This window comes from Schistocerca serialis, chromosome 5 (genome assembly GCF_023864345.2).
Source record: "Schistocerca serialis cubense isolate TAMUIC-IGC-003099 chromosome 5, iqSchSeri2.2, whole genome shotgun sequence".
NCBI lineage: Eukaryota > Metazoa > Arthropoda > Insecta > Orthoptera > Acrididae > Schistocerca > Schistocerca serialis.
Window position 1 is genome coordinate 72,063,737 of NC_064642.1, and position 25,528 is coordinate 72,089,264.

Here is a 25,528-nt window from a genome sequence, read left to right on the forward strand (position 1 = left end):
CCATAAAACACTTACAGTCCATGACAATCACTTGTCCATTTGGCAGCAGTGTTAACCATCTCGTAAGGATAGGAATGTGTGGATTTGGGAGGAATCCTACAACATTAGAAAACCATGTGTGCATTCTTTCTCCTGTGCTATCCTACTTAACCCTAAAAAGTATCACTTACCCTCTTTAACCTAGTTATCACACTTCACAAAATGATCAACATGTTGCAATACATAACTTCACTGCTTCCCTACCAGAATAAATTAAACACGCAAAGTTTCCGCTATACACATCACAACAGTACACATTCCTCGGAAAACAGAAATCTCATTTAGAACTTCATTTAACCTACTTCCTAATCACTTACTTAAACAACAGCAGATTGCCTCCTTTATACCCTATGCAAGCCTCTTGCATGAATGTAACATCAACTGTGATTTGAATTTAAGCATTCCTAAATGCATCCAAGGATACACATATCTGTAACACATGCATACATATGTTTGGAAGAAGACTGTAACCCAAACTATTCACAAAATTAATTTGCGGAGAGTCACTACAGTCACATTAAAATGCCCATAAAAATTGGAGAACTGTCACTTAAATCGTAAACTGTATCTCTCACCTCAAGAGAAACTGTCCAGTATATCACGTTTCATGAGCCCTGTGATCCCATTGACATATTTAATCACAAGTGCTTTCCCAGCTACAACGTGTCTCAACCACTCAACAATACTCCATAATCCTTCTTCATCATAGCTCCATAATACGTCATCTTTACTATGAATCCTCAATACTGCATAAACTCCAATGTTTCAACTCACAATTACCTGATATATTAGTCCTGAGACTGCATTGCTTGAGCTCCTCTATATCAGTGACTTATATAACCACAAGTTCTTTCCCAGCTACAACATAAGCTATACGTATAAAACTCCATAAAACTTCCTACTATGCAATATGTTTTCCCTTACACTGATTCTCACTGTTGTCCTAGGCAAATTTACTGATGTCAAGCACTATATCTCGACAGATATGGAGTGGTTTCATTGACGAAGTCAGGGCAAGTGACTTGTCTCGTATCCATGTGGCACCTTTAGCATATTGCTACTTTAAGTCATTGACGCATGATGCAAAGACAAAAACACACCGTAAGATACTGTTGTGACACTGATATACGTGTTATCTTATCAGCACTGTCCCACAGTTAACTAGAAAATGAGTACACAGCAGGAGTGCAGTGCAGAAATGGAAAGAAAAATAAGAGACTCTGCACATGAGTCAGGCGCTTTGTAGATATCAAACCACATATCTACTAGCACTGACACTTGGGGAACTCTTAATCTCATAATGTACATGACAGTAAATAACACCTACACACACCTACTATTTATACAGTTGTCTCCTACTTACACTTACCTGTAACTACACTTGCCTTCATTTCCCAAATATTCTACACAGAAAGGGAAAAGAGGGGGTTGGAGCAAAACAAGGAGAAATGGAAACAAGGATCTCATGAGCGATGAAATTACCAAATACTGCTATATACCTCTGTTGCCAATGATCGAAGCACTTTTGACAATCCTGCTGTTGTTACCAAAATATAGCAGTGCAGTAAGATGGATAGTGACAGGTATCCTGTTAGACACCAAAATGTAAAGGACTGGAGTGTGTTGACCTCTATGGTGGGTGGTAGAACAGCTGTTCTTCTAGTGATGATGACAATGACTGCTCTGCCACCTAGGCATTGTGCATTTGATGGGTTCTTAAGGGCTACAGGAGTTCATCGAATGTGAAGATGGCTTTTGCAAGACATACAGCATGCATGTAAAATCTCCAACAAGCTACAGCAGTTAATGGTGCACAATCTTGTAACGTAGTGTGGCCTAGTGTCAACCCACGGCATCCATCTTTCACGGGCACGGTCAGGTTTCGATTTTGCAGGTCACAGTGGCGATAAGTGGTGTTCTGAGGATGACGGAAGCTGCTGCCCCAGGAGTGCCGAGGCTTTGCAGGGTCGGCATACCTCGTTAGTGCTGCGTCAGAAGGAGTGGTCTTATGTCATTGTTATGCTTCTTGTGGAGTTGTAGTCTCCTGCCCAGCTGAGGCATGTGTCACTGGCAGGTGTCCTGTTACGTGGTGTTTAGGAGGGCATCAATTCATCCCTTGCCTTATCCGCTGGCGACCTGCTGCAGGAATAATGTTAGTGGTTTCACAATGGCGGCCAACACACAGCGGACGCTGATTTGAAGCTTGGCTTTTTAGACTCGCCCAACCTGGCTGGACTGCTTACTTTTATACAAGACAAAACAGGTCTTGTTATGATTGAGGTCAGGTACATGGCCCACCAAGCATAGTCGAAATGTTTGAAATACCAGTTATTGCCCCAGGTCCTGGCACATTATGAGTGTCTTCTCACACATTGACCTGGCATGGGTCACTTTGGCAGATTGGCTGTCTAAGTAGCTACATGCCATTGGGATGGTAGTTGAAATGCTGTGTCCTGAATTTCTTTGATGTTTCAGCATAAAGCAACCCATTGAAAGTAAGGTGGGTCTATGCTGTGTTTTATTATTTGGTATGTACTTATCTGGACTGAAGTTTATAACCTCTTTCAGCTTTAACCACAACTGTTGTGCATTTGCTAAATTTGAACTAAATGTTTTTGTTTCATTCTTTAAATAAGTTGATAGTGACTGCTATCAGTGTGAGTAAACATAAATACTCTTTGAGATTACTTGTCAACCTTTTTGCTTTCTGTGAACATTGTTCATGTAATAACCCCATAATCACTAATCTCCTTGGTGACACTCTTGAAAAGAATGTCAGTTTTCTAAAAGACTTTTGAGAAGGTAGAAATTAGGCAATTGACCGTTTTTTCTGAGCAGAATGTGTTACCTGACTATTAGTTTAGTCTCTATAAAGCATTATTTACAGATTAAAACACTGGTGACCTTAAATATGACATTCTAGAATATTCAAATAACAATGAATATTTTACAAGTATTTTCTGTTGCCTTAAAATTATCTTTGATTGTGTGCTGCGTAAAATTTGACAGAAACTAAAATGTTATGGCAATAATACCATCTATTATGTCTGGCTGAAGCTTAATAGAATGAGTGGACTGTACTGTCCCATTTATCTTTCATTCTTTGTGACTAGTTTTGGGGCCACACTTCCATTCTCAAAAAATCATTCCTGCAATCACTCAAGGGCTAGATCCACTTCAGTTTAATGTGTTGTGGCACCCCCGTGACGTCAACGAAATTTGGGATGAAGTGTTCCAGTTACCATTCCAAAGGCATGTGGCTGTTGACAGAGCAAATGTGGGGTTTTGCAAGACTCTATGCCGGATTAATTTTTGTTCTTAATCTCCATAGGTTATTTTTCAATGACTTTAAAGGACCATTAAAAACATAATAATAATAATTGCTAATGGCAGAAGTATATTACTTAAGGGCCAGTCTCAATTATACGTGACACTTCAGATGACGACATAGCAGGCCTGCACTTGTTACACTGCATATAACTTAAGTTTTAAAATCAGGAAACAATAACATGTGATTTAATTTTATTAAAAATGATATTTTTATACCAGAAATAAACATACTTCATTTATTAAACAAAACATAACAAGTTAAATTTCTAGGTGTTTAGGTAGACAATAAACTAAAAATGAGTCATTTGTGCAGTGATAAGCTTATAAAAAAACATACCTTGGCATGTTTTGTAATCAGACATATTTGTTTCAGAAGTAGACATTCCATAATTACACTTTGTTTTTATTTTATTTATTTATCTTTTGCTCTCTGCAACTAGTTTCGGTGTTGCAGTCCATGCTCAAGGAATCATTACGCCATCACCCGAGCCGTCAGGCTGGAATGCTGTATCATCACTGGTGGAACATCTGTTCCAAAACAGATACTTTGACCACCACCAATAAAATTCTGCTTCAAAATTAATAGAGAAGATCATGAATGTAGAGATACCTGTGATTATGTTAAGCTGTATGGCTTACTTATGTTTTCAGATGTTCAGGGTTTTTTCCTTCTATGAAATTATCTTCTGCTTTTGGGATAAACTGAGTATTTATTGTCACAAAGTGAACAACAAGAGTAGTATACTGTAATCATGTTCTTGGAGGACCTATTTAAAAGATTTTGGAATTTTCACATTCACTTCACAGACATTTAATCCTTGATGATGATGATGGTGATGATGATGATGATGATTATGATCAATAACAAAAATAATTTTCAGCCAAATGAAAAGGAGAAAAGGAAGGTTTACATTTAATTTCTTCTTGATGTCAAGATCATCTGAAGCAGAAGTTTGAATTCAGTGATGATGTGAAAGAAAACAGAAAGTGAACTTGTTTTAAAGAATGATTTTACCATTCACATCAGGTGGCATAGGTAAACCTAACACAGGATGATTGAACAAGAATTATAGCCCACCTCCTCCAGAATGTTTCTTCTGCATCTTAACCTTGCTTAATATCAGGTGAACAATGATTTGTACAACCATAATGTACAAATTTGCCAATTTACCTTCCTACCTAGTATTCTGTACTCTAATACATCATTCCTTAAGAAAGGGGGTGTGGGTGCAAGGCAAGATTATGGAAATCCCAGCAAATTCAGATTAAAATTCAAATCATTCCTTGCTGCTCCCATATCCTAAAACTAACCCAGGTCCCTACTTTCGGGGCATTAAAATCTCTGTTAGCAGAATGGCAAGTAAAAGTGTGTATTTAACTAGGCCTCACTTTTACAATGTATACTCAAATACTGTATTTACTAAGCAGTAGAAAATAAATAGCATCTATTTGTTTAAGCACAAACACAAAGTAGCTATTTTCCCAATTAATTGTTAAATTATTCTTATATACTCAGTTTCTTTGTATTAATGTGCACCTGCCACATTCCAAATTCTTGAAGGTTTTCTTTTATACTGGTATCAACAGAATACATTCAGTGTGTTAAATTTTGAATAAATCTTATAATCTGTGTAAAACAGGTTGTAGTAAACACAACATAATCTTCACAATCAAAAAGAGTATTTGCAACCCTGACAGTGGAGGAGAAAAGAAGCTTCCGAGGTGAATCACATGGAGCAATCTAGACAAAGTTGGAATAGAGTGCTTTAGAACTTGCGACTGTAAACCACATTTTGGTAATTAAACTATGGAAAGTCCAGGATGGATTGTCGTATTTCGTTGTTACTTAAATATGATATTATTTATAAAAGATATAGTTATATATCTGAGTTTCATATTACCATTCTTTCTCCGAAAACTTAGGAGAATATTGAGATAACTTTTATCAATATATTTACTGGAAAATAAAAAAAGAATAATGGCGCCCCTGTTTTCACCCTTTTGTAACTGACACTTAAGGAATACAGTATATGTAGAGAAAAGAAGTGTTTGAATGTTCAAGTAGGCCATTTTTCATGAGGAGCTGGAAACTAATGGGAAACAATTACCTATCTGTCTAAGAGATGGTAATATTTAAGATTTTCTTTATGTAATAAATGCTGCTTAGAGGCTATGGCCAGTGCCAAATGTGATGCCTGAGAGCCTCAGAAATACCTACATGTTATTTTTATATTGCTTCTAGAAACTATTGTTGGTTATCTGCACAATGTATGAAGACACAGCAAACACAACACTTGAGAGCCTTAGCTTATTGACCCTGATGATCATTCTAGATTGTATGCAGACACGAAACTGTCATTTCACCCCTAAATGCAAAGTAACTGGGTAGTATTTGCTACAGCGCTACAACAAATATAATCTTGCAGAAGTGCTGGCAGAGATTCAAAAATCATTTGTTCTATTCTAATTCTTTTCGTATGGCTTCTGACATAATGTTATTTCATTTGCAGGTATTTTTTAGGCAATGGATGATCAAAAGAAAATTGAAGTAAAGATCTTATTTTTTGCTAAAGCCAGAGAGCTTGCTGGACGTAGTGAATGTTCTTTGAAAGTTGCATCACGTGTAACATATGAAGAACTTTGTACTCTTATTGTTGAAAATTTTTCACTGGGTGCTATAAGAAGGAACTTTATCCTTGCAATAAATGAAGAATATTTGTCAAGTGAATCTACCTTAGATTTTAAAGAAGGTGATGAAATTGCTGTAATTCCACCAATAAGTGGAGGTTTGTACTTTTAAGTTGGTTGTTACAATTAAAAAATTAGTTTCAGTAAGTAACAGCTGTTTACCCTGCATTGTTTGATTACCTTATACTGTGAAGTATATAGGGTGGATCCACCTAAACCTTGCACCATTAATATCATGGAAATGGAATGTGCTATCGTTGTGCGGTTTTCTCAGAATGTTTTGGTAATCAGGGGCTCATATTGTTAGCTGATAAGCAGACTGTAATAAAAATTTAGTTTTTGAGCAAACATACACTTTTTTAAATAGAACAATGCATATTGACATTAACAAACTAAAAGTGGGGCAAATTAGAATGTCAGTGATTTTGTTGCAGGATTTAGTGAGAGTCATTTATGAGATTTTATATTTTGAAAATTTTCCACACTGACACTTGTTTGTGCCATTCAGTCTGCATAGTTGTTAGATTAAGGAAAGGCAAACCTTCATTTCTGGCATTTGTAGACTTAGAAAAACTTTTGACAGTGTTGACTGGAATACTCTATTTCAAATTCTGGAGGTGGCAAGGGTAAAATACAGGGAGCGAAAGGCTATTTACAATTTGTACAGAAACCAGATGGCAGTTATAAGGGTTGAGGGGCATGAAAGGGAAGCAGTGGTTGAGACGGGAGTGAGACAAGTTTGTTGTCCATCCCCGATGTTATTCAGCCTGTGTAATGAGCAAGCAGTAAAGCAAACAAAAGAAAAATTTGGAATGGTAATTAAAATCGACAGAGAAGAAATAAAAACTTTGAGGTTTGCTAATGACACAGTAATTTTGTCAGAGACAGCAAAGAACATGTAAGAGCAACTGAATGGAATGGACAGTGTCTTGAAAGAAGGATACAAGATGAACATCAACAAAAGCAAAATGAGGATAATGAAATGTAGTCAAATTGAATCAGGTGATGCTAAGAGTATTAGATTAGGGAAGGAGACACTTAAAGTAGTAAGTGACTTTTGCTTTTTGTGGAGTAAAATAACTGATGATGCTCAAAGTAGAGAGGATATAAGATGTAGACTGGCTATGGCAAGGAAAGTGTTTCTGAAGAAGAGAAATTTGTTAACATCAACTATAGATTTAAGTCTCAGGAAGTCTTTTCTGGAAGTATTTTCATTGAGTGTAGCCATGTATGGAAGTGAAACATGGACAATAAGCAGTTTAGACAAGAAGAGAATAGAAGCTTTTGAAATGTGGTGCACAGAAGAATGCTGAAGATTAGATGGGTAGATCACGTAACTAATGATGAGGTACTGAATAGAATTGGGGAAAAGAGGAATTTGTGGTACAACTTGACTAGAAGAGGGGATCGGTTGGTCTGACTCGTTTAGAGGCCTTAAGAGATCACCAGTTTAGTGGTGGAGGGAAGCATGGAAGGTAAAAATCGTAGAGGGAGACCAATATATGAGTACAGTAAGCAGATTCAGAAGGATGTAGGTTGCAGTAGTTAGTTGGAGATGAAGAGTCTTGGACAGGATAGAGTAGCATGAAGAGCTGCATCAAACCAGTCTCTGGACTGAAGACCACAACAACAGTTGTTGGGTAATATGTTGTTAAGTTTGCTTACAGTCTGCTTGTGTGTTCCTTGAGTGCACTACGATTTCCTGGTCAGTTATTGTGCTATGGTCCAAGCAGTAGGTTGTTAGTGGACAATGGGATTTTCGAATCCAGAAAAAGCTGACAAGCTCCTGGTGTATGGAGAGTGAAGGAATAATGCAGTTCATTCTTGTATGGTGTATGCTCCAAGGTATCCCAACAGACGCAACCATCTCAGCAATTAATTATCAATCTCTTCAACTGGTTGTGTGAAAGTGGTAGTGTAACACCTAAACTATGTAACAGAAGAAAAGTGATGACAGAAGAGGGGGAAATTAACGTTCTTGCAGTTGTTGCAATTGATCCAGACATTATTCCCAGTCAATCGCATGAAGATGTGACATGAGTCAGGCAAGTGTCCTATGCATTCCCCATTGACACAGGTTCCACCCCTATCACATTTCTCTCCGTCAAGAGTGCATGGGCATTTTGTTTAATGATGAAGCCACATTTACCAATCACGGCCAAGTAATCTGCCAAAACAAGTGCTATTAGTCTTTTGACAATCCTTATTGTCTTTGTCAAGTGGAATGTCAGCATTAATGTTGTGTAAATGTGCAGTGTGGGATAGTGAGCCATCAGCTCATAGATTCAGTTTTCAAAGACAGAGTACTGAACACGCAGAAGTATCGCAGCCTCCTAACAGATCATCTTCCACGGATGCTAGAAGTCATTTCTCTGCTGATGAGAAGAAACCTGTGGTACCAACATGATGACTGTCCAGCCAATAGTGCACGAAGTACTACAGCATGTCTTCATGAGTTGTTTCCAAATTGCTGTGTTGGACTCAGAGGATCTCTGCCTTGGCCAGTCCGTTCCCCGGATGTGGCACCTGTAGATGTTTTTTCTGTGAAGAAAGCTGAAAGATGCGGTCTGCAAGAGCATACCAACAACACACAATAATATGAAATGATGTATTACAGCAGCCTGCTTGTACATCCCCACTGAAATGCTAGCCTGTGTGCGGCACTTGACCCATACCGGACTGTAAGCACGTACTGCCGCAGGTCATTTTGAACACAAGTTGTTATTGTCAGTTGTCTTGTTACTGGTCAGAATTCAAATAACTGGTGTATGAACTTGTGTTGTTCTTTAGTGTGTGCTACCACAGGTATTGTGCAAGTGTCAGCATGGGAACTTTCCAAAGTATGATATCTCATAAACAGCTCACAATATAATCCTGCAACAAACACACTGTCATTCTAATTTACCCTGCTTTTAGTGTGTTGATGTCAACAGGCATCATTCCATTAACAAAAGTGTATGTCTGCACAAAAATACACTTTCTAAATATTATTACAATCTGTTTATTGGCTAACAATACGAGCCCATGACTACCAGTCCATTTTGTGAAAACTGACTATCAATAGCACTTCCCTTTTCCACAGTATTTGTAGTCCATGTTTTAGGTGATTATTCTTGTGTGTAGCTGTTTATATTTAGAAATATCATTTTACTGTTACATTATTCTTTATTCATGTAAAACTGATTGTAATTATGAGGATCAGCCTGTGGCTAAACATGCCTTGGTGCACGGCCAGCACATCTTGGCACAGTGTTACACCGTCCGGGTTATCTGGATACTTCCCACCAACACCAACCTATCCGAACTCCGGAGATGGGAACTTGCTCTTCAATATATCTTCTCTTCCCGTTACCCACCAGGCCTCAATCTCCGCTAATTTCAAGTTGCCGCCACTCATACCTCACCTGTCATTCAACAACATCTTTGCCTCTCACTTCCGCCTCGACTGACATCTCTGCCCAAACTCTTTGTCTTTAAATATGTCTGCTTGTGTATGTATATGTGTGGATGGATATGTGTGTGTGTGCGAGTGTATACCCGTCCTTTTTTCCCCCTAAGGTAAGTCTTTCCGCTCCCGGGATTGGAATGACTCCTTACCCTCTCCCTTAAAACCCACATCCTTTCGTCTTTCCGTCTCCTTCCCTCTTTCCTGATGAGGCAACAGTTTGTTGCGAAAGCTTGAATTTTGTGTGTATGTTTGTGTTTGTTTGTGTGTCTATTGAAATACTATTCAGTTACTTATCTCAATCTTATGTTACGTACAACACATTCGACTGAAATTGCTCCAAGCATACCAGTGTTAAGCTTTACATGCTATCCCTTCATACCAACATCTGTCCCCATAACGGTTAAATATCAAAATTTGTCACCTACCCCAAAATCTGAAATATGAATGTTTTTATTGTTTTCACTTCTCACACCCACACCCCACTAGGGGTTCTTAGGGACTTCTTATGCCTTCAATTTAATTCATGTAATTCAGATCTTTGTGTACATTTCAATACTGTCCTACCCCCAATCTCAGAAATAGGTGAGCCAGGGGTTTCTTACCTCTAGATTGTAAAATGTGATTCTATGAGTTTTGGTTGAAATTTCTCAATAGTCTTCAGAGTTACAGTTACATGTACCAGCCCCTTCCTGACGACCACAACCATTCTTAGAAGTACTAAGGAAGTCCTAGTCCAACAGCATTTTTTGCAGACAGTAAGTCATAAGTGTACCAACTGTGGTTAAAAATTACTCCAAGTGTTTCAGAGATGTGCTTACATGTCACCACTCCCCCCATCCCCCAATCCCCATTCCTAGGTTTTAAATGTGATCCGGTCTATCTCCAGTCAGCCTAGCAACCCTGAAAACTGTGGATTTGTCTCTGATATAGTTTGTTTTCGATTATTAGTACATGTCACATAGCTCACACTTGCACCTCATCCATAGGAGTGTCAGTATCTTTTTCTGGCAGTTGAGTCATATGTGTACAAAGTTTGGTTGATTCCTGCAAGCATTCCAGAGCTATGCTTCTCTTTCTTCTGTACATAAATGATCTAAGCTTAAATGTTGATGCACACAAAACAATCATATTTGCAGATGACACCACGATTCTACTAAAAGGAGATGATGATGAACAGTTACAGCAGACAGTAAACACGGTCACGAAACAACTTAGCAGCTGGGCACAGAGTAATCAGCTTGTAATAAACAGTAAGAAAACCGTTGCTCTAAAATTCCACAATGTTCCTAACAAGGACATGTTTATCCCATCAGTCTCTATCAATGACGAACCAGTTGGTAACAGTACTGAAACCAAATTCTTAGGACTTTGGCTGCAGAGTAACATCAGATGGAACAAGCATATTGAATATCTCAATGCAGAACTGAGCAAAACATGTTACCTTCTTTGTTCATTAAAATCATGCTGTAGTGAGAAAACAGTATTGAATGCATATCATGCGTACTTTCATTCTCGTCTTAGATATGGGGTCACCTTCTGGGGAAACTCTAAAACAGCTAATAGCAATTTTAAACTACAAAAAAGGGCTATTAGAATCTTGTTTGGGTGCAAGCCTAGAGACTCTTGTAAACCCCTGTTTAAGAAATCTGGTATCCTCCATTACCGTGTGTATACATTAGGGAAACCCTTTTGTTCTTTAAATTAAATGTAATTGGCAAGGACCGGAGACTGCAAAAAAACTGTGATATACATGAGCACTTTACCAGACAAAACAGAAACTTACATATGACTCAAATCAGCACAGCACTGTGCCAAAAACGTACTTTTCACATGGGAGTTAAGCTTTAGAACAAACTTCCTGAAAACATAAAAGCTATCACTGAGGTCAATACATTTGGAAAATCTCTAAAGTCATATTTACAGCATCACTGCTTTTACTCCATTGAAGAATATTTAAATTTATGAAATGTGTTAGATAAATACTAACGTGTAAAGTGTATTATTGTAAGCTTAAATATGTATGCCTTGAAATGACTTTCAGCCTGTATATTTATAACTTGACTTGTCCAATGTCTTATGCATAAGCTGCTATGTAGACAACAGGACCAATAAAATACAATCTACAATCATATGCTTGCATGTAAGAAATTTCCAACCCTACAAACAGGGGCACTAAGAGAGTCCTATCCCCATGGTATTTGTCTCAGGGATAGTGGCCTGGTTAGCATTGACCTCTATGGAGGGTTGGGAAGACGTTCTTCTAGTTGTCAGCAGGACATTCAGCTCTCCCAACTGGATGTTTTGGGTTCAATGTGTTGGTGAGGGTGCCAGAAGAAGTTATTTCAGTCAGAAACAAACTTTTCCAAGATTTTAAAAGAGAAACTTCGACTCACTTTCCAAACATGTTGAAACTTAGCCAAGAAAGTAATTCTGGTGTTGGCCTTTGATATTTCAAAACAACACTTTTAAATCTGAGGGAAACTTTTCTCAATAGGTTTCAGGAATTCAGGAACAGCTAATCAACATTATCTATTGTTTAAAAAAAATTTCTTAATGCTACTGTAAGGGACTTAAATTATTCTCCCTTTAGTATTGACATTGGTGCCTTTGAAATGGAATTGTTAGATTTAAAAAACAAAGAATTGTTGAGCTCAAAATATGAATACCTTTTTGCTGAGATTGAAATATTGGAGGAACACAGATGTGAAATTAGTTTACAGCACAAATAGTCTGCTTTGAAAGATATGGAGAAGGAAGATACATTGGTTTTTAACACCTGGAATAGTACTCCTGACTCACACAATCAGCTGAAAAAGCTAGTGTCTGCTGTTCTTTCCTTATTCAAGTATACATATTCAGGCAAAGAATCATTTTCAAGCTTGAAACTTACCAAGAGTGAATTCAGAAGCCATCTTATTGATGAGAGCCTGGAATCATTCTTAAAATTAAAAACAACAAACAAACAAACTTTATTTATCCAAACTTTCAAAGGAGATCCAAGGCCAATGTTCATAGTACTGTATGTTGGTCATTGTCATGGTTGAATTTTATAGATATCTTACAATTTAATTGTATCAATAAATAATATCATTGTTAAGTTTCACTTCAAGTACTAGTCAACATATCCATTGTTTAATTAAGACTTAAAACTTTAAATAAGATTTATTAAGTTAATTTTAGGGAGCATTGTCAGGTAAAAGATGATGTGTCACATATTGAAAATGGTTTGTTGAGATGATTTGGACATGTAGAGAGGATAAGCGAAAGGAGATAGATAAAACTAGTGTACAAGAGGAGTATGGATGTGATTGTTGAAAGAGGTCAACCTTAACAAATGTACCTCACTCAGATTGAGGGCATTATTAGCAAAGGCCAGCTTAGGAGTGCCCTAATTGTGTTAATAACAATGTACTTACCCGTTTTATTAAACTAATCCTTTTGGAGAGTATGACAAGTCAGCTTTGGTTTCGCTTCTTTATGTTTAATTTTCATTGCTCCCAAACTTCTTTCATCCTTCAAGAGTGTCCGTCCTTTTCTTCCTTTTGCAGAGTTCTTTCTTTCCTGAAATCCTGTGCTGCTGCTTTCCTGAAATCTTGTGTTGCTTCTCTGAAAAGTATTCTGTTATCTATTATGTCCATTGTAATCCCAGTGTTTTTCATGTCTCTGTCAAATCATTGGACCATGTGGATGTGGATTTGTAGTTGTATTAGCTAGCTTTTCCATTTTCAAACAAAGCCCTCTGTTTGATCTTAATTTGGGTATTCAACATTACTATTACTTCTAGGTCCCAGCATTTTCCTGAGAATTCTTCTTTCTTCTGTTTTCAGTTTTTCTAGATCCTCAAATCATGGCAGTTTATGTGTTTCTGCTGCATGCAGTGTTTCAGGCCTTACTACTGTTTGAGTGAGTGTCTTAGTTTTGTGTTGTAGAACAAAGTGTTTTTTGTGTGTTATATATGTTTTTTGTCGTTTGGAATGCCCCTTCCATTTTATGTGCTCTACTTTCTATAGCTATCTTTTCTTTTATATTGCTTGTTTGTTTTAGATATTGTGTTGTTATGAATTTTAAGGTTTGGAGGGGCATCGAGATGCTGAGTCATAGATAGGCACAACAAAAAGACTGTCACAAATAAGCTTTCTGCTAGTAAGGCCTTCAAAAATAGACCTCACACACACACACACACACACACACACACACACACACACACACACACACACACACACATGCACGCACACGCAAATGCAAACGCAACTCACATGCATGACTGCAGTCTCTGGCTACTGAATCCACATTGCAAGCAGCAGCACCAGTGCATGATGGGAGTGGTGACTGGGTGGGGGAAAGAAGGAGGCTGAGGCGGGGAGGGGGGAGGGATAGTAGGGTAGCGGTGGGGGACAGTGAAGTGCTCTGGGGGAGTGCCCAGGGACAAGGTGGAGAGCTATGTGCAATCAGGAAGTTAGACGGAGGGTAGGGCAGAGGTCGGGGGCATGTGGGAAAGAAGAGAAGTAAGAAGACTGGGTTTGATGGTGGAATGAGGGCAGTGTAGTGCTAGAATGGGAACAGGAAACGGGCAGATGGGTGATGACAATTATTAACAAAGGTTGAGGCCAGGAGGGTTATGGGAACGTAGGATGTATTGCAGGGAAGTTCCTACCTGTGCAGTTTAGAAAAGCTGGTGTAGGTGGGCAGAAACCATATGGCACAGGCTGTTAAGAAGACATTGAAATGAAGGATGTCATGTTGGGCAGCATGCTCAACAACAGGGTGGTGCACTTGTTCGTTAGCCTACAGTTTGTTGGAGGCTATTCATGTGGGCAGACAGCTTGTTGGTTGTCATGCCCACATTGAATGCAGCACAGTGGTTGCAGCTTAGCTTGTAGATCACATGACTGGTTTCACAGGTAGCCCTGCCTTTGGTGGGATAGGTGATGTTTGTGACCAGACTGGAGCAAGTGGTGGTGGGAGGATATATTCAACAGGTCTTGCATCTCGTTCTGTTACAGGGATATGAGGTAAAGGGTGGGAGGCAGGGGTTGCGTAGGGATAGATGAGTATATTGTGTAGGTTTGGTGGATGGTGGAATACCATTGTGGAAGGGGTGGGAAGGATACTGGGCAGGACATTTCTCATTTCAGGGAATGACGAGAGGTAGTCAGAACCTTGGCGGAGAATGTAATTCAGTTGTTCCAGTCCTGGGCTGGGCTGTGCTGTTTTGAGGGAAGAGACCAAACTGCTAGGTCATCGGTCTCATCGGTTTAGGGAAGGACGGGGAAGGAAGTCGGGCTGTGCCCTTTCAAAGGAACCATCCCAGCATTTGCCTGGAGCGATTTAGGGAAATCACGGAAAACCTAAATCAGGATGGCCAGACGCGGGATTGAACCGTCATCTTCCCGAATGCGAGTCCAGTGTGCTAACCACTGCGCCACCTCACTCGGTTTCCAGTCCTGGATGGTACTGACTTATGAGAGGAATGCTCCTGTTGGCTGGACTGAGACTTTGGGAGGTGGTGAGAGACTGGAAAGATAAGGCATGGGAGATTTGTTTTTGTACAAAGTTGGGAGGATAATTACGGTCTGTGAAGGCTTTACTGAGACCCTTGGTATATTTTGAGGGGGCTGCTCATCACTGCAGATGGGACAACCATGGGTGGTTAGGCTGTGTGGAAGGGACTTCTTGGTACGGAATGGGACGCAGCTGTCGAAGTGGAAGTATTGCTGGTGGTAAGTAGCTTTGATATTGAAAGAGGAATGATGTAGCCATCTTTGAGGTGGAGGTCAACATCTAGGAAGGTGGCTTGTTGGGTTGAGTAGGACCTGGTGAAGCAAATGGGGGAGAAGCTGTTGAAGTTCTGGAAAAAGAATAAGGTATCCTCACCCTTGATCCAGATCGCAAAGATGTCATCAGTGAATCTGAACCAGGTGAGGGGTTTAGGATTCTGAGTGTCTAGGAAGGATTCATCTAAATGGCCCGTGAATAGGTTGACATTGGATGGTGTCATGTGGGTGCCCAAAACCATTGTTTGTAGATAATGCATTCAAACGAAAAGTAATTGTAGGTGAGGATATAGTTGGTCATGGTGACTAGGAAGGAAGTTGTTGGTTTGAAACATGTCAGGCAGTGGGAAAGGTAGTGTTCAATAGCAGTAAGGCTGTGGGCTTTAGGGTAAAGGGAGGTGGCATCAATAGTGACAAGGTGGGCACCATCTGTAAAGGGACAGGAACTGTGGAGAGTCGGTGGAGGAAATGGTTGGTATCTTTTTTATAAGAGGGTAGGTTCCGGGTAATAGGTTTGAAGACGTTGGTCTACAATACCAGAGATTCTCTAAGTGGTGGCACAGTAACCGGCCTACAATGGGGCGTCCTAGGTGGTTGAGTTTATGGGCTTTAGGAAGCTTGTAGAAGGTAGGAGTGTGGGGAGTGGTAGGGATGAGTAGAGAGATGGACTCCAGAGAAAAATTCTGGGATGGACCTAAGGATTTGAGGAGTGACTGGAGGTCCTGCTGGATTTCTGGTATGGGGTCATTGTGGCAAGGTTTGTAGGTGGATGTATCTGACAGCTGATGGAGTCCTGCCATGTAATCCTTGCAGTTGAAAACAACGGTGGTGGAGCCTTTGTTTGATGGTTGAATTATAAGATCAGGATCAGTTTTTAGATGGTGGACTGCAGTTCTTTCTGTGGATTTAAGGTTAGTTGCATGTTATGGGATTTGAGGAATGATGATGAAGCAAGGTTCAAGGTTAAGAAGTTCTGGAGAGTTAATCAGTTAGGCAGAGTTCAACATTGGTCTCTGTTTGAGTGATTGGTAGGGTTGGTGGCTGTAGGGACCGGAAGAAGGAGAGAAGGTCTCTAACAAGTCCTGCATGACTGAATTTTGGAGTGGGGCAGAAGGTGAGGCCTTTGCAAAGGGCTGATATTTCTGTGGGGCTAATGCTTCTGGAGGAAAGGTTCACCACTGTGTTTCGGGTCTGTTTAGGTTCTGGATCCTGTATGGTGGTGGGATGGAGTTTTGGAGGGTGGGATGAGTGTAGTAGGTCTATGAGACAGGGTTTGTCAGCTATGAGGGGACATGGGGGAGGTTTGGAGGTTGTTGTAGAGGTGGTGGGCAACGGTAATCCAAGGCGAGAGTAGGATATGAGCAGGGTGGAGAGATTTTTGAGGTGGTATTGAACATGTTGCTCTAGTTCCTGGAGGGCAAGAGTTTCAGTGTGTGTGATGGGTTCCAGGAATTTATGATTGCATAGCAGGAGAATTTTGTGGATGGAGAGAAGATACTGCAAAGACGTTTGGGCTTGGTTGATATGGTTCTGCAGGACTAAGTTGGTGAGGGCTAAGGGTTGGTTGAATCTGGACAGATGGAGATCATTGTGGAAGGAGGGGTGGCAGCCGGAGATGAGTAATTTGATGGTAAGGCCATTTGGGGGAATTCCACGAGCCAAGCAACAATGCAGGAACAGTATGTGGGGCCAGCTTCTGGCTAGGGGTAAGGAAACATTTCTGTATTGACACAAATGGAAGGGGCACGGATTCATGGTGTTGGAAAAAATCTGAAAAATTATGTAAATAATATAAAATTACCTCCAAAAATTTTACAAAAATACACCCAGATACGTGGGAAAAATCAAGAGAAGGATGAAATGGGTGCAGAAGGGGGAAACAAGGTGAAATCTGAGGCAGGCAATGATAGCGAACGGCGAAAACCCACTAAAATTGGTGTAAAGTCACAATGAGATCAAAGAAAAGGTATAAATAATAATAATAATAATAATAATAATAATAATAAAATGTATGTTAATGTGGGTACCATCTCTACAAACAAGTCTGGGGTATGGCTATGGGGACCTGCATGGCACCGTCCTATGCCAACCTATTCATGGGCCATCTAGAGGAATCCTTCCTAAACACCTGTAATCCTAAACCCCTCACCTGGTTTGGATTCTTTGATGATATCTTTGCGATCTGGATTGAGAGTGCGGACAACATGTTCACATTCCTTCATAACCTCAACAGCTCCTTCCCCATTTGCTTCACCTGATCCTACTCAACCCAACAAGCCACCTTCCTAAAAGTTGACCTCCACTTCAAAGATGGCTACATCAGTACCTCTGTCCATATCAAATCTACTAACCGCCAACAGTACCTCCACCTCGACAGCTGCAACCCGTTCTGTACCAAGAAGTCCCTTCCATATAGCCTAAGCACCCATCGTCATTGCATCTGCAGTGACAAGCAGTCCCTCTTGAAATATACTGAGGGTCTCATTGAAGCCTTCACTGATCGTAATTATCCTCCCAACCTTGTACAAAAAAAAAAAAAAAAAAAAAAAAAAATCTCCCATGCCTTGTCTTTCCAGAATGAGATTCTCATTCTGGGAACATCCCCCAAGTTGTGGCTAAGCCATGTCTCCTCTATATCCTTTCTTCCAGGAGTGCTAGTTCTGCAAGTTTCGCAGAAGAGTTTCTGTGAAGTTTGGAAAGTAGGAGACAAGGTACTGGCAGAATTGAAGCTGTGGGGACGGGTCATGAGTCGTGCTTGGGTAGCTCAGATGGTAGAGCACTTGCCGCAAAAGGCAAAGGTGCCAAGTTCGAGTCTCGGTCCGGCACACAGTTTTAATCTGCCAGGAAGTTTCTTGTATTTCCAGTCTCCCACCACCTCCCAAAGTCTCACCGTCCAGCCACAGAGGAGCATTCATTTCATAAGTCAGTTTCATCCAGTACCGGAAGAACTGAATTACATTCTCCGCCAGGGTTTTGACTACCTCTTGTCGTCCCCTGAAATGAGAAATGTCCTGCCCACTATCCTTCCCACCCCTCCCACAGTGGTATTCCACTGTCCACCAAACCTACACAATCTACTCGTTCATCCCTACACAACCCCTGTTCCCAACCCTTTACCTCATGCTCATATCCCTGTAATAGACCTAGATGCAAGACCTGTATCATACATTGTCCCATCACCACCTACTCCAGTCTAGCCACAACCATCTCCTATCCCATCAAAGGCAGAGCTACCTATAAAACCAGTCATGTGATCTACAAGCTAAGCTGCAACCACTGTGCTGCATTCTATGTGGGCTTGACAACCAACAAGCTGTCTGTCCATATGAATGGCACAGTGATAAACTGTGACCAACAAACAAGTGGACCCCCCTGTTACTGAACACGCTGTCCAACATGACACCCTTTATTTGAGCCTGTACTATATGGGCCCTTCCCACCAACATCAGCTTTTCTGAATTGCACAGGTGGGAACTTTCCCTGCAGTATACCCTATGTTCCCATATCCCTCCCGGTCTCAACCTTTGTTAGTCATTGTCCTCACCCATTCAGCCCTTCCCTTGTTCCCATTCCAGTACTACACAGTCCTCATTCCACCATCACACCCAGTGTTTTTACTTCTCTCGTTTTCCACTACCCCCCCTCCCCCCTCCAACTGCACACAGCTACCATACCCTTTCTCCATCTCATCCATGCACACTGCCCCAGAGCACTTCACTTACCTCCACCACTACCCTATCATCCCTCCTTCTCCCTGCTCAAGGCCCTTCCTTACGCCCATCCAGTTGCCACTCCCATCATGCACTGGTGCTGTTGCTTGCAGTGTGGCTTCAGTTGCCAGAGACTGCAGTTGTGTGTGTGTGTGTGTGTGTGTGTGTGTGTGTGTGTGTGTGTGTGTGTGAGAGAGAGAGAGAGAGAGAGAGAGAGAGAGAGAGAGAGAGAGAGAGAATCTATTTTTGACAAAGGCCGTACTGGTCGAAAGCTTATTTGTGACAAGTAGTTTTGTTGTGACTATCTGCACTGCAACTCCCCCCCCCTCCCCCCCCCTCCATCCCTCCATGAACCATGGACCTTGCCATTGTTGGGGAGGCTTGCGTGCCTCAACGATACAGATAGCTGTACCGTAGGTGCAACCACAACGGAGGGGTATCTGTTGAGAGGCCAGACAAACGAGTGGTTCCTGAAGAGGGGCAGCAGCCTTTTCAGTAGTTGCAAGGGCAACAGTCTAGATGATTGACTGATCTGGCCTTGTAACAATAACCAAAACGGCCTTGCTGTTCTGGTACTGCGAACGGCTGAAAGCAAGGGGAAACTACAGCCGTAATTTTTCCCGGGGGCATGCAGCTTTACTGTATGATTAAATGATGATGGCGTCCTCGTGGGTAAAATATTCCAGAGGTAAAATAATCCCCCATTCGTATCTTCAGGTGGGGACTACTCAAGAGGACGTTGTTATCAGGAGAAAGAAAACTGGACCGAGCGAGGTGGCGCAGTGGTTAGACACTGGACTCGCATTCGGGAGGACGACGGTTCAATCCCGCGTCCGGCCATCCTGATTTAGGTTTTCCGTGATTTCCCTAAATCGCTCCAGGCAAATGCCGGGATGGTTCCTTTCAAAGGGCACGGCCGACTTCCTTCCCAGTCCTTCCCTAATCCGATGAGACCGATGACCTCGCTGTCTGGTCTCCTTCCCCAAAACCAACCAACCAAAGAAAACTGGCGTTCTATGGATCGGAGCATGGAATGTCAGATCCCTTAATCGGGCATGTAGGTTAGAAAATTTTAAAAGGGAAATGGATAGGTTAAAGTTAGATATAGTGGGAATTAGTGAAGTTCGGTGGCAGGAGGAACAAGGCTTTTGGTCAGGTGAATACAGGGTTATAAATACAAAATCAAATAGGGGTAATGCAGGAGTAGGTTTAATAATGAATAAAAAAATAGGAGTATGGGTAAGCTACTACAAACAGCATAGTGAACGCATTATTGTGGCCAAGATAGACACGAAGCCCACGCCTACTACAGTAGTACAAGTTTATATGCCAACTAGCTCTGCAGATTATGAAGAAATTGATGAAATGTATGATGAGATAAAAGAAATTATTCAGGTAGTGAAGGGAGACGAAAATTTAATAGTCATGGGTGACTGGAATTCAAGAGTAGGAAAAGGGAGAGAAGGAAACATAGTAGGTGGATATGGATTGGGGCTAAGAAATGAAAGAGGAAGCCGCCTGGTAGAATTTTGCGCAGAGCATAACTTAATCATAGCTGACACTTGGTTTAAGAATCATGAAAGAAGGTTGTATACATTGAAGAACCCAGGAGACACTAAAAGATATCAGATAGATTATATAAAGGTAAGACAGAGATTTAGAAACCAGGTTTTAAATTGTAAGACATTTCCAGGGGCAGATGTGGAATCTGACCACAACTGTTGGTTATGAACTGTAGATTAAAACTGAACAAACTGCAAAAAGGTGGGAATTTAAGGAGATGGGACCTGGATAAAGTGAAAGAACCAGAGGTTGTAGGGAGATTCAGGGAGAGCATAAGAGAACAATTGACAGGAATGGGGGAAAGAAATACAGTAGAAGAAGAATGGATAGCTTTGAGGGATGAAATAGTGAAGGCAGCAGAGGATCAAATAGGTAAAAAGACGAGGGCTAGTAGAAATCCTTGCGTAACAGAAGAAATATTGAATTTAATTGATGAAAGGAGAAAATATAAAAATGCAGTAAATGAAGCAGGCAAAAAGGAATACAAATGTCTCAAAAATGAGATCAACAGGATGTACAAAATGGCTAAGCAGGGATGGCTAGAGGATAAATGTAAGGATGTAGAGGCTTATCTCACTAGGGGTAAGATAGATACTGCCTACAGGAAAATTAAAGAGACCTTTGGAGAACGGAGAACCACTTGCATGAATATCAAGAGCTTTGATGGAAACCCAGTTCTAAGCAAAGAAAGGAAAGCAGAAAGGTGGAAGGAGTATATAGAGGGTCTATACAAGGGCGATGTACTTGAGGACAATGTTATGGAAATGGAAGAGGATGTAGATGAAGATGAAATGGGAGATACGATACTGCATGAAGAATTTGATAGAGCACTGAAAGACCTCAGTCGAAACATGGCCCCCAGAGTAGACAACATTCCATCAGAACTACTGACAGCCTTGGGAGAGCCAGTCCTGACAAAACTCTACCATCTGGTGAGCAAGATGTATGAGACAGGCGAAATACCCTCAGCCTTCAAGAAGAATATAATAATTCCAATCCCAAAGAAAGCAGGTGTTGACAGATGTGAAAATTACCGAACTATCAGTTTATTAAGTCACGGCTGCAAAATACTAACGCGAATTCTTTACAGATGAATGGAAAAACTAGTAGCAGCCGACCTCAGGGAAGATCAGTTTGGATTCCGTAGAAACACTGGAACACGTGAGGCAATACTGACCCTACGCCTTATCTTAGAAGCTAGATTAAGGAAAGGCAAACCTACATTTCTAGCATTTGTAGACTTAGAGAAAGCTTTTGACAATGTTGATTGGAATACTCTCTTTCAAATTCTGAAGGTGGCAGGGGTAAAATACAGGGAGTGAAAGGCTATTTACAATTTGTACAGAAACCAGATGGCAGTTATAAGAGTTGAGGGGTATGAAAGGGAAGCAGTGGTTGGAAAGGGAGTGAGACAGGGTTGTAGCCTATCCCTGATGTTATTCTATTTGTATACTGAGCAAGCAATAATGGAAAAAAAAGAAAAGTTCGGAGTAGGTGTTAAAATCCATGGAGAAGAAATAAAAACTTTGAGGTTTGCCGATGACATTGTAATTCTGTCAGAGACAGCAAAGGACTTGGAAGAGCAGTTGAACGGAATGGACATTGTCTTGAAAGGAGGGTATAAGATGAACATCAACAAAAGCAAAACGAGGATAATGGAATGTAGTCGAATTAAGTCGGGTGATGCTGAGGGAATTAGATTAGGAAATGAGACACTTAAAGTAGTAAATGAGTTTTGCTATTTGGGGAGCAAAATAACTGATGATGGTCGAAGTAGAGAGGATATAAAATGTAGACTGGCAATGGCAAGGAAAGCATTTCTGAAGAAGAAAAATTTGTTAACATCGAGTATAGATTTAAATGTCAGGAAGTCGTTTCTGAAAGTATTTGTATGGAGTGCAGCCATGTATGGAAGTGAAACGTGGATGATAAATAGTTTATACAAGAAGAGAATAGAAGCTTTCGAAATGTGGTGCTACAGAAGAATGCTGAAGATTAGATGGGTAGATCACATAACTAATGAGGAGGTATTGAATAGAATTGGGGAGAAGAGAAGCTTGTGGCACAACTTGACTAGAAGAAGGGATCGGTTGGTAGGACATGTTCTGAGACATCGAGGGATCACCAATTTAGTATTGGAGGGCAGCGTGGAGGGTAAAAATCATAGAGGGAGACCAAGAGAGGAATACACTAAGCAGATGCAGAAGGATGTAGGCTGCAGTAGGTACTGGGAGATGAAGAAGCTTGCACAGGATAGAGTAGCATGGAGAGCTGTATCAAACCAGTCTCAGGACTGAAGACCACAACAACATCTGCAACTCAGCATCTCCGCTATATAGTGAGCAGAAACTTTCCTTTTCATAATATTATTATTACAGGTTATGTGATTATGATGCCATAGTTTGTGAGGTTGTGACATTAGGGCTGTGAACTATCTATCTGGACACTAGTAAGTTTTGTTGAGAAACAAAGATGTCTTATGTTGTAAATATGCAAGTCAGTATTGAAAATTGCACATGGTTGAAATATACAATAGTTAAGCATTACAAGTTATATTGTTGAAGTTTGTCTGGTATGTCTGTTATGTTTGTGTAGCAGTAGCAGTATGTGTCATTGTGGTGGTTTGTGGGTATGTGGGTGGTTGATAGCATCATGTGAAGCTTAAAAGTGGGGATGTGCTCAGCTGTAATTGCTCATTTAGAACCAGCTGGGGATTTTGAGTTAAATGTCTGTCTATCCCAAGTGCTTCTAAGTTTTCTTCCTTTGTTGGCTACATGTAGTACACATGTAGTACTTCTGTGCAGATTTGGTATTTGTGACCTTCCTTCAGCATATGGTCGGCAAAGGTGGAGTTTGACGTATGTAACCTCCAGCTGCAGTTGTGTTCAATCAGCCTCATTGTTATGGCCCTGCCTGTCTGACCAACAAATAGTTTTACACAGTTATTGCTGGGATGGGGACAGTAAAGTGCTGCTCGAGGGAACATACAGTTGTAGCGTGTCGACTGTATTCCGTCAAAAAATTGCCAGAGCGGAAGTGAGTTGCAACAGAGCCAGCTGCAGAGCGACATCCTAGAATGCAGTACAGGGTCCGCTGTTTGACCAGGAGACAGGGCAGCCTGCCCTGAGTCATGAGGGACCTGCCCACTCGCTGGAGGAAGTTCACAGTCGCAGTCAGCTGCACTGCCACACTGTCATCACGGTCGCAGCTGGAGACGTCACTGACAGTGGCATTCAAGTGATGCCATACTCGACCCTGCTCTTTGCACTGTCAGCAGTACCAGATGTCTATTGTTTCATATGAGAGGCAACCAAGCTGTTTCTGATGTACTACAGTTGAGGGCCAAATAAGGAAATTATTTGAACAAATCTACTGTTGTCCTATCATATCATTTCACTCTCCATGGGAGACAATCCAAGGTTCATGGGGGGTTGAAGGAGAGAAGTATAAAGACTTTGGGTGCATTGGTGGAATAGAGGGCTGTGTAATGCTGGAGTGGGAACAAGGAAGCCCAAGAGGGATACGAGAACATAGAATATGTTGTAAGGAGAGTTCCCACCTGCGCAATCCAGAAAGGCTAATGTTGGTAGGAACGATCCAGGTGGTATAGGCTGTGAAGTGGTCATTAAGAAGAAAAATGTTATGTTGGGCAGCATGATCGGCAACTGGGTGGTCCAGCTGTTTCTTGGCCACAGTTTGTTGGTGGCTGTTCATCCAGACAGAGACCGTATTGGTTGTCATGCTCATGTAGAATGCAGCACAGTGGTTGCAGCTTAGCTTGTAGATCATATGACTGGTTTCACCTATCCCATGATCCTATCACCTGTGCCATCAAAGGCAGGGCTACCTATGAAACCAGCCTTGTGATCTACAAGCTAAGCTGCAACCACTGTGCTGCATTCTATGTGGGAATGAAAACCAACAAGCTATCTGTCCGCATGAATGGCCACTGACAAATTGTGGCCAAGAAACAAGTGGACCACCCTGTTGCTGAGAATGCTGCCAAACATGACATCCTTCATTTCAATGACTGCTTCACAGCCTGTGCCACATGGATCCTGCCCACCAACACCAGCTTTTCTGAATTGCGCAGGTGAGAACTCTCCCTGCGATATATCCTACATTCCTGATTCCTGTAACCCTCCTGGTCTCCTTGGGTAGTCTCAAATTCTTTTATATCTGTTTCCAGATGGAGAAATCTGTGGGTCTCAAAGCTTGTATTTATCTGCCTAATTATTATTCTTTTCTGCTGCATGATTTGTAGAATTTTGTATGTCCATATTTCATTCAAGATGTTGTCAGGCATATCTGTGAAGTACAATACGGCACATTACAGAGATTTACATGCATTTTATTTAGAGTTATGTGCAACTCATGAAACAGTAGAAAATTTCTTTTGAAATTATGAAAGCTATGTATGTGTTTGATATATACTGTGGTCTAAGAAAGAAGAATACCTATATCATAATAAATATGATGGAGTGTTTGTACAAAACTGTTTATACAGTTTCTTTCACGTGTTGAAATGAATAATAAACCATTTTGTGACTTCATGTGTAGAGTGAATAAATATCTCGCAAAAAATTTGCAGGTTAACTGAGCTAGGAGTTTCGTGTCAAGATGGATTACATAAAAATTTGTGATTCAAAATTAAATGTAGAAGAAGTGACAGATCTAGTCTCATCATCATCATGTGGTGCAATTTCAGTTTTCATTGGGACAACAAGGGAAACATTCGAAAACAAAAAGGTAGGTAGTTGCCTTTCATTAGAAGAATGTGCTAGCTTCAGAGCACAGAAACTTGGTCGGGGATAACATAAATTTCAAAAATTCAGTAGAAGTTGTATTATTTTTTGTGACTTATTCATATGACGTATCATGTAAGATCATATCATCTTATTAATCAGTTCTTAAGGAAATATTACACCCTTATCTTACATCAGACATAAAAAATGCAACCAAATCAGTTATTAAAT

The 25,528-nt window shown here is 40.7% G+C and overlaps 1 protein-coding gene across 1 annotated transcript in view; it reads left to right on the forward strand.

Annotated features, from left to right (window-relative positions):
• Window positions 1-25,528, forward strand: part of LOC126481494 (molybdopterin synthase catalytic subunit-like) — a 95,318-nt gene that overhangs the window by 46,751 nt on the left and 23,039 nt on the right. Inside the window, exon 2 of the mRNA XM_050105281.1 lies at window positions 25,144-25,301. Coding sequence (XP_049961238.1) covers window positions 25,173-25,301 — 129 coding nt within the window. The 5' untranslated portion in view covers window positions 25,144-25,172. The remainder of the gene's footprint in view (window positions 1-25,143; window positions 25,302-25,528) is intronic.